Below are 16,908 nucleotides of genomic sequence, written 5' to 3' on the forward strand. Positions count from 1 at the left end.
GTTTAAGGTGACTGATGACTTTTAACTACACGCAGTACAATGATGCATCTGTTGTCAACCGCCCGGCACCCGTTTTTGCTTTTTGATGATGACAAGTGGTTGTGTCATTACGCCCAATCACATCGTTATGGTAATCATTGCCAATAAGAACCGGTTATTTGCCACCCAATAGTATAACACAACAAAAACAGAAAAGCGATTTCGGTTTTCAGCACTAAGCATTGTTACTTAAAGGAATACGTCCTCATAAGGAGTATTTACCGACCGATTTAGCGGATATTTTGAATGATCTTCCAAAAATTGTCAGCATAGTTTTTCGTAGACTTCCGTTAGGATTAGGAGGTTGGGTGTGGCGAATGTAAAATAGGTCAACTACGGAACAAGATCTTTCATTTCTTCTGTGGCCAGGGACAGAAAATCATAGAATCCGTGCTGCAGGTTTTCGAATTTTTCTGTCACTTGGAAGCAGAACTCTACTGCGGCAGTCAGCTGGGTGAAACCGTAAACCACAGTTTAACAAACCTTTACAGTCTTAAAGCAGTCAGATAAACCGATTAATGATCACAAGTAATGACTTTAAATAACGTTTGGCATACACTAATAAGTAGAAGCATGTACTACGTGTAAAGCGGCGCAAAATTAGAATCTATATAATGTTTTCTTTTTAACTGAATCCCACTGTCTTGCTCAAGTTAGTGACAAAGAGAGTTTCCATATGTACATATATATCTACATCTTAATGATGTCTGTTATTTATTTATATTTATTATCCACTTATCATTTCGTCTATAAAATTTGTTTATTAACATATTTTAACCAGCTATACTTATTCATTACTATTGTGTCGCATTTATGGCAATTTTAATAGCAAGCAGAAATTCTGATGAATCAAACGGAAATCAAAACGAACCAATCGTTTTGTAGAGGGGAGGTAATAATAAGCGATAATTTCATTCTGATTATGTTTCTTTCAATAAGTCAACATGAAAACGTGCAATAAATTATATGTCACAGAAGTTTTTTACTCGTAACCTTCTTCGTGTGTTTCAAAGAGAATCTCTCTGGGACAGATAAACAGCTGTTAGCCTGAAAAATAAGCTGTGCTTAATTCAGCAAAATCCTGTAAATCTAAGCAATTTTTCATAAAGCAGTAAACATTTGGTGCTTTGTTTTGTTTTGAACTTTGTACGCAATAATTCACTTAATGCCTGACTGAGCTACGTACATCAAGACGTTAGAAAATTTGCTTACAGGCGAGGATGTGATATTAAAAGACCCTGTTTTATAGACAAAAGGGGCAGAGTTGTGATTGGGAAAAAACGTCTACTTCTAGTTCACACCGGTAGTTATTGTTAGCTATTTCAGTGAGGCATTTGTTCGAAAAGTGTTTGCTCGTTTGTGGCTGCAAAGTTTGCGAACGTTGGTGGGTAAACTGATGCTTCCTAGCAAAGGGTTACTCCGAAATGGTTCGACATTCTTGTTAACAATACTTTAAAAATTTAACATTATTCTCCCCTATAAAAGGTTCCTTTTTGTACGGTGAGTCGATTGAACCCAAAACATGAATCGAATGCCTTCAGTGCGTAGCTGCCCAATTTTCGAACAAACTGAATGTCTTTGCCTCCAAGGCTTGGTTGTAAATTCCACTTTCCTGTTTTCCAGTGATCAAAACTGTAGCAGCTGAAAGTAATGTACACAGTTTATAGGCGATAAACTAAATTGTCACCCGTCATGACAGATTGATTTGTAATATGTGGTGAGGATTTTTTCAACCGGCTAAGTGGAAACTTGCATACCAAAATTTTCACTTCTTCACAACCCTTTTCGCGTAAGTTTGACCAAAATGATGTGTCTTGCCTTGTAGAATAGAACAATACACAGAAACAACACCATGTGTTAGAGGGATCCTATGTTGGAACCGTCTTATTGCTCAAGGTTGGGTGCTGCTACGACCAAGGAACCTAAGCTGCACACAAATAGTCAGGGAATCGGGCCCATTGCTGGACTGGCATTGAGAAGAGCCCTGAATGGTCGAAACTTTGGCCACAAGAGCCAATCATCATTCAGCACAAGGGCGAGCATGCTCCGCTTATTTTCAAACGATTTATGTCGGAGTCTGTTACTGCCATTTTTAACGCAGGATTAGTAAAAATGCTAGGGCAGTAGAACGTATCTTTACTGGTGACCAGGAAACCACGTGAAAAACTGCACGATGTTGGAGATATCGCGATACATATATAGACGTGATATACTACTAATAAGGTCGCTGGAGACTCTTTTACAGCTCAAGAACATGATAAACTAATAAATCAGCTAGGTTCCAGATGAGTCATTCATCAAAACTAAACTGATAGTCAGCTGAGTGTGCTTGCCAAAATGCGTTTAATTTGGGTTCAAATGGAACATATGGTTGACGGAAACTCGGAGAACCGCCTGTCGAAGGGTCCTCAGCAACGTTATGACTCACTAGTCATATAGTGTAGTGTGTATTACGCCTGTACAACGTACCGTGATATCTTAAACATCGTGCCAACTGAAGCATGCCAAGTTGCTCAAGCACCTGATGAACGAAAGACTCAGCTGGGTTCCGGGTGTGTCTCCAGTCAGAACCAAAATGTTATGCAAATGAGTGTATCTGTCCGAGTCTCCATTGTAATTTTTTGCACCTCAATATGACTAGCCTAATACAAAACTTGTTATGCAATGAGTGTATCTGTCCGAGTCTCCATTGTAATTTTTTGCACCTCAATATGACTAGCCTAATACAAAACTCGATAAACTCATGCGAACTGGCAAGACCACTCGTTCGGGTTAACTAGAGATCTTTCCTTTTCTGAAACAACTTTGGAATGCACAAACGAGCTTGATCAGCTCATGGTTGGTGAAACCTACAGAAAACAATAAGTAAAATATCGTTGGCAATGTGACCGGGGTGAATGTTTTGAAGGAAGTTGCGTATTCGGAATTAACTAAACATGTCAGCTTTGCAGCTGAGTAACCTTTAAGTTTGTCTGTCCTGCGTGATGGGGATGGACACGCGTGCACTGTTGGCAATTTGACCGAGTACATTGCATGTCAAGTGTAGTTTGGCAGTTTCTTCTTTCATCCTCTTCGTTGTCACGACTGACAGCAACACCATCAACAAACGCTTGTGCTTCATTGAGTACAATTCACTAGAATAAAATAACGTATTAAAAAAGGCCTTCGGAGGGGGACAGGGACCTATCTTTGCCGCAAGCATCGAGGCGCCCGTACCACCGATAAGCTGGATTAAAACCGACAGTCGTACACTTCATTGTTTTCGCTTGAGTACGAAGACGACCACATCAAAGGCATCTCTTGTTCAGTTCATTTGGAAGACGTTTTGGTTTCTTTTTAGTATATCACTACCTTGAATTTGGCACAGAAAATAACAGTCCCCTCGAGACCCAACCTCCATGTAATAAGTGACCGAGCCTGTGTTGTGAAATGCAGCCCTCATCTACAGTAATCTCTGCTTTAAACCAATCCGTCTGCTGCTATTCAGGGGTTATCACGATTGCGTCGAATATCACTCGCATTAAAACATGTGTAGCAATAAAACGAAGCGGGAAAACTTGGTCTTCGGTCTTCCGGAAAGCGACGTTTGTTGTATCTACGGTGTTGCGAATGAGACGAAATATCCGTGACACTGTGACTCAGACAGTTTTCAAAAACTTCGTTTCAGTATATATGTGTACTGTGGTTTTCCAAAGAACCGGATATTAGGACTACGGTAGATTGAGATCTTCCAATAAGGAAACAAATCGAAGATATTAAACTAACCGAAGATGTAAATGCCTGCCAGTATAAACAAAGATTCTTAGCGCTGAAGAGATCCGGACTTAGTTGATTGTATACATCAAAGAAGGCCCTGTTTTAAAACCTTGTGCTGAAATGCGCATATAAAATATTATTATGGAGCATTTTTATCTTTCTAAATATCCATCTAACCGCCTTTTAGATGTCCGGAAGTATAGATAGATAGATAGATAGATAGATAAACAGAACTATCTGATCGATGTTTTCCTAGTTCCTTTGCACTCAGTAATTTCATTGCATGGGGAGATTTCATGCGTGTAGTTTTGCCAGGTAGCCAAAGTTAATTTTGCCTCAGCCTAAATAAGGCACTTGAGGACAGACGCGTCTACTGAAACCGATGGTACCCGCATTTATGATATGGTAGTTGCTCTAAAATTGGTTGGTTAAGGAAACACTGTGGTCGTAGTAACACACAATAAAACAATAAATCAATTATCGATCAAAAGTATTATTGAATTAAAATCTTATCATCAGTATACCGTTTTTTAACTGAGCATCAAGCGTAGTCTGAAGGCAGAAACTTCGAATAAACACAACTTAGGAAGTAGATTGTTGCGAATCAGAGGGATTGCCAGGTTATTGATCGTGTTTGGACGTAATCCTACCGAAGAAAACGTGAAAGCCTTCGAAGGATTTTACAAGCAGGCGAATGAAAAGAGCCCAGCAATGAGTAGGGTTTTTAAATATCTCAGTTGCAGAAATAAAATATAGTAATTCAGAGACTACAAAGCTTTGTAAACAGCTACACTAACGAGCGCAAAATCTGAGCTTCAAAAGACTTCTCACGAGCCAGTGGATTTCATTTGCAAGAGGTAACCACAAACAGTTGAACTTTCATCCCGTTTGGTGTTTCTTTCCTGTTGTAAATATATTCACAAGAGGAATCTGGTTCGAAGGTGTTTCGCGCCTGATATCAAAACTTCCAGCCCAGGCGAGACTCAAATAGGTAAGATCGCAGATAACTCAACAACGGTGGGACTTATCGTCATCCATTTGGGCCAACAACACTCTGTGCAACGAAATAGTAAACACTTAAAGCATTTCCAAAACTTGACTCCGAAGCTTGTAGACCATTGTCATAAGTTCATACAGAGAAACAGGGAAGAGGTTTGGAAGACCGACTAACGTGCCAATGAAAGCACTACGTAGAGCAGATTTGGTACCGTTTGAACAGTGAAGTCTCTTGACCAAACGTGAGAGCCATTTTGGCTGGGATTTCATCCTGTCAGCCGCATAGAAAGGTCAAAAACATAAAAAGATGTTTCAGCGTTTTAGAAAATACCCTTTTGTATGGTTTTTGGCATCTCAATGTAAACTGGGTCACCTGATCTTCCAGACATTATCTGGAAATGCATGTTACATGGACTGTAGTGCCAAATCAGCCGCTTGTTTGGCAACTACTCAAACAGAAGACGAAGCCATCCCTAACCACGGTCACAAGTGGTCTTCCAAGTAGGCTGAAGGCCCATTGGTAGGCCACATTGAAATCTCAAGATGATCGCTCTTCCCTTAAGATTCAATGAAATGAAAGTAGACCTAAGGCAGGAAATCTAAAATGCAGTTGGCCTCTGCCCTATAATTTGGCAAAAACACTTTACCAGTCCCATAGATTGAAGATAGGGTTTAAGAAGAAAGCAATAGTAATGTTTCGCCAATTCATCGTATGCGGTTGACAAGCAGAACCCGATACTGTGCACCTACACAAATGCTACAAAACATTGTGGCAGAAACTTGCGCATTGCTAACAATTCCTAGTGATTCTTGGCTTTTTAGGGTTGGCCTCAATTATAAGAAAAACTTTCTTCTAAAATGTCTTTGGACTGATAAAATTATAAAACGGAGTAGAAATGTTTTATCGCGTTGTAAATGCTCACATTTACCAGGTTTCAAAATGAGATCGGAGGGAATCTGTGCAAATTTGGTCTTCAATGACAACATGATTGTGCGATGGATGTCTTTCTACCCTGTCTAATGCAAGTTATTCACACTTCTGATTAGCCAGTTCTCATCAAACAATCATCGGTTCGACCAAGAAGTTAAAATAGTGAAACATCCCACAGTGTCCTAAGATGCGCAGTGTTGAGGTCCCCAGTTGTGAAAAAACAGATATACGGTGTTCCTCAGCTCCTTTTTTATGGTAACTTGGTTTTCTTGCCAAAGACCCTTTCGGATTTTTATCTGTCTTATAAAACCTACAACCTGAAATAATTCATTTTGGAGTGAACCAACATATTCATAGTAAGGATACAAAAGCCATCGTATTTCGGGTAACAGAGAAGCATTTTGTCTCCACAAAAATAAATCAATCAACTTTCAAAAGTTCATTTCTCGCATGCGTAAGACTCAAAAAACACACGAAAAACTCCACGGAATCTTCAGTGTTCTTTCAACTAGTTGTAACCTAATTTCTAACTTAACAAAAGGGTTTAGATGAGCCAGTTGAATTCTGCACTGATCCTCTACAGAGTCTTACTTTAAGTATCAAGGTAAATAAAACAGGTGGCGTCCAACCTAACGGTCGACTGGCGCGCGTGGCTTTGTTGTATACAAAAATGTGTCTGCGAAGCGTACGCAAAGGTGAACAGCAACTTTAAAATAGTTTTTGAGGATACATTCTCTTTCTATTTCACGGTATGAGTCTAAGCGCGAAGTAAACTACGTTTTTATCTCAACTTATACAGAATAAGGCGGCAGAAATTTGAGAAAATCATTAATAAAACGGATGAGTAGTATGTAAGGTGTCTTAAACAATTGATAATGGCACCACTTGTGTAGAATTACCACAATCCGGTTAGTGTCGCGGATCTTTGATAGAATATACTAACACCAAATGAAAAGCCAGCATTACACACGAACAGTCCATGATTCTAATTGGACTTAGAAGAATTCAGAAATAATTAGAAAAGTGATTTTGAAAAGTCAGTACGATGGAGAAGCCCCAGATTTTATGGCAACGTAACACTAAGCTTGCTGGCAATGACGGGCGCAGACTAAACAGGTTTTGGTTTTCAACAGAAAATACCCCCTAATAGTTTTGTACAGTATAATGGAATGACTGCTTGTCTAGCTCTATCTTGGAGAACAGGCGCGGTCTCCACCGAGATTGCAACAGAAGCTCTGTTGCATAGAGTTGTTTTTCATGCAGCGGGAGTTTGTCGCGTCAGCTTCCTGGTTTATCGGGATTTGTGTAAGGATTTACACGGGAAAATGTTGTTCATTCCTTACTGCAAACTAGGAGAGAGTTTTATTGTTAATATCTGTTTTTATTATCGAGAATGATTTTGTGCTAGTGTTAAACATGGGTCAGATACCAATGTAAGCCCCGGATGTACCATTTGAGCCTTCCGATTTAGCAGCGTCAAGCTTACAGCAAATAAAGTTATAAAATGCACTATTGAAGTATTTATGTCCAAACGACCTATTTTGCAAAACTCGTACAAGCCCGAATTCTCTACTGATGCTCTCTTTCCAACCTAACACGCTACGGTGCTGATGAAATAAAAGTCAGAAACGCATACTGAGAAACAGTGCTTAACAGGAAAATTCGGGCCTTTTTGTTAGCTATGCAACCAGCAGTGGCTTTTTCAATAGATAAATAAACTGTATTTGCTACAATGCAAAAATAGGTTTCGGTGTACAAGCCTATATTACCAAGGATCTCGAATTCAAGATTATATTTTTGGGGATATTGGATGTCTTCCCAGTGACCGGCAATATATTGATGGTAAGTACCCGTATATCCATGATACCATGGCGCTTTACAGTGACTTTTCACCTGTGGGCATGGTTTCGTAAGCTGAATGTAATGGGTCAAAAAATTACCCACAATTTCACATTGGCCACTCATATGAACCTACGGTTATGCTACAGTGAAACCATGTTGGCTTTTTCATCGGAGTTCAAACAGAATAAAAACCATATTGCCACTTTTTCTAAGATTGATATGGCTGCAACATCTTCTGTGCATAGCAGGTTTTTTCTAAGGTGACCTTCATTTTGACCAAGAGGATTTCACAGCTCCCAGCAGTGGTTCCTTCTTAGTGAAAACCTCTTGTTATCTCAAAAATAGGATAGTAGTTGCCGTAAACCAAAACAAAAATTCTACATTGACCTAAACAAATTTCAATCCAGCAGTTCAGCTAAATCACATAAATACAACTTGTAGACTATAAGACTTCAGAGAAAGCGACAAACCAATAGCGATTGACATTCACCCGGAAAGGAGGCTTTTTACATGAATGGTATCAATGGTATCTTCAAATCCATTGAGTTTTTTCACGGTTGTTTAACCAACAGATCAGTTTTTAAAATTCCTTTTCATCAATAGTTGCACTTGTTGTTTACGCATATTGTCTTGTTTTCGGCTCTGCATTTTTACAAAAATAATACGTTCATGTCTTTACCAGTTACAACTGTCTTGATACACGCGCCGCAATTTGATAAATTCATTTGATCATGTTGTTGGTAGCGACAGTCAAAAAGGCATGTGTGGATTTTATTAAGCGATGCTACTTTTACATTTAGGTTAGAATTCCTCAACTGTTCCTTTGCATTATATCTACTTAACTTAGATTGAAGGACTTCTGGAAATTCGCAATACCAGAGTAGATTAAAAGTAGGGATACAAACAGATAGTTCGTCCGAATCAACGCAAAATTCTAACACTAACCTGTTAGTGTTGCTTTTATTTTAGCGAATTGGCTATGTTGAAATCTATGCCCACTTCCGGTCCGCAACATTGGAATTGCAAAAAACAGGATAATTCCTCCTGGGATGTAATCCGAAAACGGCTCAATCAATAATATACCTTTGGAAACGCAAATATCTGTCTTTTTCCAGTACGGTTTGCGTTTTGCACGCTGATAACAGGCCTATCAGACAATATTTGCCAAGACAATGACCAGAATATTTGGCAGACTGCATAATTTTATCCCAACTCGTGCTGTCTTCTGCAAAAATTTGGAAGACAATTTCAACACGGCTTTTTGTAATTATGTTCAGGGACCATCCTCAAATATAAAAGCGTTTGAAAATTTTTGTTTTCTAACGAATCCGTTAGATGTATTATGATATTTCATCAAAATCCATGCATTTGAAGTTAATTATTATGGTTTTTCGTTCGTTTAATGTCATAAAAAGCATGCTCTTTTGCGTTATTACTGGATCTACTTCCAATGACTCTGTTATCTGAGACCACTGAGATTCTCGCTTACTGGCTGATTGCGGAGACACAATGGTAACTGTGACTGAATGTGGCAATCGGCGTTATCAATGAAACAATTTTCCGACAATTAATCTATACTAGTTATCACGACGTTATCTCATTTTAAATTTGTTGGTACTGAAGACTCCAGCTTAACTTCACGTTTCTTGTCTTCTTTTTTGGAACGGCGTGACTCTTATGGTCTTAGTATGTTTCTTGGCCTTGGGTTGTTCTTGCACCCTGCTCTTTTAACGATATTTGGGAAAATGTTAACGCCATGAATAACTGATATATCACTTTACCGACATAAAACGATCCCACAGTGACAAAGAAACAGAGAATTTGCGTATTTCAGTTATTGCTTTCTGATAAAAATGTTGGACGATTGATCATTTCACTGATTTTTCCATTGGAGGCATTTGATGGGAGCACAAGACTGTTCAGTTGCGATGGAATGCAAATGTCTTTCCTCCCAAATGGGTGTGCTCTATAGTATAGGTCTTCATGTACTCCTAAACTTTGTTAACTTTTGATTAAATCGTCACCTCAAACTGGTATTAACTGTCAACTGCACTCTCCATGGGGATCTACACTGCAATCAGTTTGATACACCCGGAAACCTGTTGCTATGAACTTCATGTCTTTCATTTTCCTGCCAGAAGTGTTACCAATGGCAACTTGTAGAGGTGTATAACATAAAGCAGTTCCATCACACCCATTTCAAAATAACGGATATTTTAGACCTCAGAAAGAACTCCCAACAGTCGACCGTCTGCTTACAGTTAAAAATGTTAGGATTTTTGAAAGTGAGGTCAGTTGCACCGCAAGAATTGGGTGTCCCAACAACACAGCCGTTACCTACGTTTCTCTTGCTACGGTTTCGATCAAGCTATACCGGGGACTCCTAAAGTGTACAGTGGTACGTTTGGTCTCAAAAAGCATCCTGCGATTTTATAGGACACTTTGAACAGATTGAATGGCGCCTGGCTTACAAGGTATTCGGAAATCACGTAAGTATTTCCCGATTCCAGTATTGCTTTACTTTTAAAAGTAATTCACTTCTTATTTTCACCCGGTACGCATTCCACTAAACGGTGTCATAAAAGCTACACTCCCTTTTGAAAGGATACTCATGAGATGAATGCGAGAACTAGATCCGTTGATAGTTACAATGAATATTTTTCGCGAAATTATTCGACCACATTTTTTCATTACTTTGTTCACCATAGGTTTACAGTGCTTACTGAAATTTGGTACTGCAAATGCAGCATAAACTTCATATTGTGAGGAACTCAACTCTTTCACTGGGGTGAGCTTTCTATAAATCTTCAAATGTTACCTGAAAGAAGTTACACTGTTGTACAAAAGCTACTAAAAAACCACAGCCTTAAATCAAAGAGACTGTATAAAACGTTAGCATGGACGAAGAGTAACGAATTATTCGGGGATAACTCACGATTTTCTTCTTTGTTGCTGTATCCGTGTTTTCACTAAGCTTTAAACTGGCACTGCACATCATTGTCTCTTCCACTGACAGATGTGGTAGTAGTAAGTCCTCCTGCATGATGTAACATGTAATCTTGCGGAACTCCTGTGGGTTCCTTTCCTCTTTATTCACAAAAATATTTCCAGAAACATTTTTTGTTCGATAACCTGCAAGTATGTTCATAAGCGAACTCTTCCCCGCTCCACTGGGTCCCATAATCGCGCTCAGTTGACCACATTTGAAAACTCCGGATATATCCTTGAGAATGAATTTATTCTCTAGCCACGTAAAAGCTTACAAATGGAACTCACCTATACCACGTCCTTTGTACACATGGTACTTAATATCTTCGAAACGCAGATCCTTTCCATTGTCCTTTGATAGTTGTGCTATTGAGTCACGAGGAGTGTCAGGTGTCTTATCCAGTGAACCAGATCCACCAACCGTCATCCCTTCAAAGCTATCCGGTTACTTGCAGCGCCCAGCCAACCGTGAATATTTCATTCACCATTTCACCAGCACAGAACAGTCAAACATATTCACAAGGTAGACGCCTGAAAGGTGCAACTGGCTGATGTATATAAACAAACTACCAGTTCAATGAGTAGAATTTACTTGTTCACGCGTTGTAAGCAAAAGGCTCCTAGACTATGTTAAGTTGGTCGTACGTTCCGCACGCCGATTCGGACTAAATTATTTAAATGGGGTGGGGGGGGGGTCTTTGTAGCTGAGCCTGGAGCTCTTGATCGGTTAATTTTTAACTTGGCCGGCGGGACCATTTAAAAGGCCGGCTAGTTTGTTGAAACGAGCTACTTGTGATAACGTGAAATGCGAACTATATGTTATGTGGAATAGTGCAATATAGTCAAAACAGAGTACTGGGCCCTCTTAGCTTGTACGATCGGACCTTCTTAGTTTTGGCGTCGGAAATGTGGAGGATAATTGATGGACGGCGGGTGTGTGGTGATATTCGCTTGTGAGTTTGGGGCATGGGCTTCGCAGGGACGCGGTCATCTGGGAATATGTGTAAGGAATCCAGCTCAAGGGTCCATTCTAGAGTAAAATAACAATGAAGAAGCAATATTTCTCCGTTAGCCGACTAGAGCACCTGTCGCTGGAAATTTCACCCGCAACAAACTATTCGTGGGTCATAGGTTTGGAGGCTGTGTGCGCTTATATAAAAAATTTCCGGATCTTATGTTATTCAGCAAGTCACAAATACGTTGGTGTGGTACTTCGGAAAGGCAAGAGTTTTTTTGTAGAGTCATGTACATGTTAAGCGTATTAACGTCCTGTTCCAGCCAAGGGGCATCAAAGGTTATTGGCTTCTACCGGCTGAAATGAAGCGTGGTGAGTTTGAAATGATCTTGCTTGGAGAAAGTCGTACCATAGAAAATGACTAGTCGTATTGCCTGGTGTGGAATTATTTATAGGGTGCAAAACTGGGTGAGTGGGCTCCGGTGAGTAACCCAGCTGTTCGCACTGAAGTGTGGTCGAGAAACCGCCTAGATGGTGAAAATCCAATTCTCACATGTTTCTACTGGAAGACACTGAGGGCGAATCTAAATGAACTGCAAACGAGCACTATCCAAAATGTTCCATGGCCGAATATGGGTGGCTTTTCTTGCGTGGCAGCAGGCTGAAAATTTTGCGAACTGTATGAAGGTGTTTACCAGTGGTCAAGCCGATGATTGCTATATTTATGCCCTTTTGAAGAGAATGCGTGTGGAGCATGTGGCCAAACCTTATTGTTTACCAATTTTAAAAACGGTTTGTTCAGTTGGGACTACCTCCTTCAGGAAGAGTTAGTGTTACAAAATAATTTGGAAGGAAGCGTATGGAAACTGGCACGTGCACCCTTGTAGGGCTTTGATTGGGCATCCCAGGGGGCTGGATGAACTTCCCAATTCCAGGAACGGCGTGACCTTATTTTCTGTCCTCTGTCCGAAGATTTTCAGATGGGGCGTAATGCTGCTCGCCTTGCACGTTTAGGATTGAGCTTCCGCGTTTTTCACAGGCAAGCATCCTTCAATATCCCTCACATAATGTCACAGCTCCCGCCCTTCTTCATTGCGCCCTAAGAACGCCCCGCCGCCAAGGGACACAGCTCTAACATCATCGCCCTGCGAGATTGGTCGATAGATGTCTCCGGTCAGTAGTACTAACCGACATCTCCATTCCAGCGTCACTCAGCAACCCTCTTTTTCAACCTTACTAAAAGAAACCTGGCATATATCAGATCCCACGCAAGCAAGGTGGAATACAAACTGGCCTCCCTCCAAAGCATACACTCTGGCTAGCCATCTTCGCGTTGCCCGGCATTATTGCCATTTAGGGAAGAAAATGGCGCCGTACGTCTACTGACAAGCCGTTCCTTCCTTCACAAAAGCATTCCGAACCGCAAAAATCGAGGCTGCTCGTACCCGGCTGCAAAAGTAGCGCATTAAAAATTAACTATCCGAATTCACAAAGTTGGCAAATGAATGCCACCAAACCGATCCTTCCTCCGTTAGCCAATTACTACTATTTGCTCGACGCAACTTCTCACCCGACAAAACCCCTGGACAAATAGACAACCCGGTTTGCCGTTGAAGCATATGTACACAGCAGTCTATGAAACCCCTCTTCAAACAGCATCTCCTTGAGTTTGCCAATCAGCCCGAGTTCTCATGCAATCCACCCATTCAAGTTCTGGATGTAACATATTACCTCTAAATAATTAATATTCCGGCAACTATCATTTTGTAAACCTTGGTTACCCTCGCCTAAGCTCGTCATGCACTGGAGCTAAATCGTGCCCCAAAGCCACGCTAACGAGCTTGACTGTTTGCTATTCTTGCCGTATATCAGTAATGCCAATGACTAGATCACCTGTGGAGTATCTTATGTATTCGTTGACGATATTAAGATAGCACAAACATTCCTGGCCAGTGACTCAGTTTCCACTATACAAATGCAGTCTTATCTGAATTTTCATCCTTCTGGTTGCAATCATTTGTTGCATTCTCCAAATACCAACCTTTCTTTTATTGATTTCATGATACTACTGGGACACTCATTTCAATGGACTATCGAGTCCTGCCCTTTCTGCAGGGAAAGGCATAGTTCTTAGGTGCTCCACCGCTTCTAGCTTCTCCGGATAGGAGTGGTACAATGCGCTTAAAGCCAGCAAGTTTGCGAGTTTAAACGCTACTCATTTGAAAGTGAAAAAATGTTTCACTGCCATCTTTCAGCAGTTTACAAGACCCGTTCTGAAATCTGGCCTTTAATTCAGCTTATAGCATTCACAGACTGATAAGACTACCTTGGAGAACGCGCAGCGCTCATTTACAAAGTTCTCGTTTTCGATGTCGTACTCACTGCTATATCGTCTTCGGTCTTTGTCTGGTGGGCTGAATCCTTTATGGCTGAGGGTCATTAGGCTGAACACAAGCCTTCTGCATCACCTGATCTAACGACCGCTCACAATGCTTACTCTTGCCCGGAGTGATCTTTCTGCCTCTCCTACAATAGATAAAACTCCGAATTTTGCCTCCTTTGTTGACCTAACTTTCGACACACATTTCGCTCTCCTGTATTCCAAACAGTAGAGTAAACTGTCCTCCCATACCCGTGCTCTACATACTAATGAAAACTCTCGAAACATCCCTGCTTCTTACATTTCCATCGAGGGAGCTGCGCATCTTCTTGGACCTCGTCTTACACTAGACACATTTTCGAAAGGGGAACTAAGCCTTTCAAAGTTGCATAATCACACTAACTGCCCTGTTACTTGATTCATACGTTCACCTATCGACGCGGAATTATTACTCGTTTTTTTGGGTTCCATCCCTGGAGAATTCTGTCAGTTCCGTTGGATATTCAGTGCTTGGCCGCGTCAAGATCCAAAACATATACAGTAAAACGAAGCCATAGTTCCCAACTCTAACATATTCTCCGACCATTTAGTAAAGGAAGAAAATAGCCGGCCTGGAAATGTCCATTGGGTGAAGTTCTTGCTTGGCTCGACAGTCTGTTTAACCTCCCATAGAACGTTGTGGTGCTTGGTGCTTGCCACTTTGCAGATCTTGTAGCATGCAATAGGGTTGGGAATCCCGTGTGGGGTCTGGTACGGCTTGTGGATTATTTTACCAAATAGCGTTGCACCAGGAGGCAGTCGTATACCCACTGTTCCTTCAGTAGCATGAGTGCTTCGCCCATCGCCCGTGGTTTCGACAATTGCTTTTAGTTCAAGAACACAATCGATTTTGCGTGTTTGTAGCTAACTGATTGGGTTTGCTGGAGCTTCGTCATTTGGTTGCCAGCACTACAGTTTACCGATAGTGCAAAACTGATATTTCATCCGTTTAAAAATTCATGCGAGAGCCTGAAGACACCCTGAGAGGCCCGTGGCTTACATTGGCATGCGAAACCGTTGCCACGTTCATCTTAGATGTGGCTGCACCGAGCATAGTCCACTTTGCCAACCAAACATAACAAATGCGCTCTTTGTGACCGCTCCTAAAAGTGGTCACATACAACAAAAATAAACAAGTTACAATAAAATTCTTATGATTTCACCACAGGGAGTTAAAGCTAGCCCTTTCGCAATGCTACACTTAGTGATTGAAACCTACAGCAGTGCTTTGAGAACTGGTGACCCGTAATTTCACGTTCATTTTCCCTGCTAAATTTTGGTACCTCTCAACTTACGCAGCCACTTTAACTCAAGACTGGTCCGCCGTCTCGAAATTACTTTTTAGAGGAGCCCGCTGTCCCTTATCGTACAACTCCTCTGCAAAGCAGAGTCCTTCCAATGATAACATAACAGGGACAGAGACCACCGCAGCTACTTACCTAAGTGGCACTGTAATCGCTCATGTCAACGTGCCAACATCTATCCTCATTTCCCGTTACCACATTGGTTAACTAGAGCGTTCACAAAAAATGTTGCGCAAAAACTCTCTCGTCCTGGCCTTACACTCGCTAATCGACCGACTTGCTGTGCCAAAAACATGGGACACAAGCCTGGCATCAATGCTAGCCACCTACATCACTCTTCAAGTGAATTCCATAGTCACCAAACACGAAATTACTCATCCTGGCTTGTTTTATGCTCCTTGTACTATATCAGGCTTGATTTGGCCGAAATAACAGACCCTGTTTTCAGTTTACTTAGCGCAATCTAGCCCTATGTTTAACCACTCGCTTTCACTGCTCTAACAGCAATAAGCCTAGAGTTATCTCCTAATAATAGAATCCATATTATCTAATACCTGGTCTCACACAAATTAAGATTTAATTATTTCATCCCTTTCCTTCCTTTTCCCAAGCTTCAGCCTTCGGCAACAGCTCTTTTGAGCGCACTGTATTGTCACTATGCTCCCCGCCTACAGCCCCATTCATATATAACTGAATCTCTAACTGGACCGAAATTACCCGTGACTCTACATCAGCATCATTATACATGCACGAATCCCCTTGGCCAACTCCAAATATCGCTGCCCACAGAATTACGCATCCGCAGTCTTGTCACCTCACCAAGATGTCCGCGACAGGGCTGGCCAGAAGCGGAGATGTCAGGAGTGCCGTTTCCATCGGTAGCTATTCTACCTTTTTAGAACTATTCCCCTCGCTTCCTCGGAACCCCAGCGTCAGATCCAAAATTGCCAAATTAGACTCGACTGAATCTGGGATGAGTTTGTCCTGATCCGCTCACTCCTCACGTCGGGCTCACCAGTTATTAATGCACAAGTGGCGATAGCCATATACAAATCAGGTGCATGCACTAATAAAAGTCACGTCGGGCTATCCAGTTATTAGTGCACAGGAGATGACAGCCATAATACAAATCAGAAGGTGAATGTGCACTAATAAAAACTTTTAGTATTTCTGCGACACGTATAAAAATAAATACAATGTGAAATGGGAGCAAGTCAAAAAGGGAACTTATCGGATGCGAGAGTCCCTTGGTGGAAGTTTTCTACGCAGTTTGGCTGCTACACGTGTTCCATGATTGTCCGTGAACTTGTGGAGAGTTTGACGTCCTGCTCCCTGCGCGCGCGAGTCTGTGTCTTGACTGGTTTTGGTTTCTCTTTATGTAGGTCCCAGCGCGTAAACGTGGGCGCGTCGTCACATGATTGGTCGCTACGCTGACTAGGCGGTGCAGACAATCGATGTCCGATGTGTCAGCTTAATGCGACGTGTTCGTGCGCATGAGAAAAAAACAAGCCTCGCGATCCAGTGAACGGCTGAGTTGAACAGTCAAGTATGTGGGTGACTATGTCGCTACAGATTTAACCATTTCCGTGCATGTCCAGTTTTTTGCCTCCAAAGTCAATCCACTCATCACTATTGTGTATTTCTCGACCTAATCATTTCCACTCATGCTATGCGTGAT

General features: G+C 41.3%; 1 protein-coding gene across 1 annotated transcript in view; it reads right to left on the reverse strand.

Annotated features, from left to right (window-relative positions):
* T265_07072 (hypothetical protein) overlaps positions 1-10,979 on the reverse strand; it is a gene marked incomplete at both ends in the record, with an annotated part of 114,750 nt that extends 103,771 nt beyond the window's left edge. The window contains 2 exons of the mRNA XM_009172501.1: positions 10,500-10,807; positions 10,841-10,979. Coding sequence (XP_009170765.1) covers positions 10,500-10,807; positions 10,841-10,979 — 447 coding nt within the window. The remainder of the gene's footprint in view (positions 1-10,499; positions 10,808-10,840) is intronic.
* Positions 10,980-16,908: the final 5,929 nt, after the last annotated feature.

Source organism: Opisthorchis viverrini (assembly GCF_000715545.1).
Source record: "Opisthorchis viverrini unplaced genomic scaffold opera_v5_157, whole genome shotgun sequence".
Classification (NCBI taxonomy): Eukaryota; Metazoa; Platyhelminthes; class Trematoda; order Opisthorchiida; family Opisthorchiidae; genus Opisthorchis; species Opisthorchis viverrini.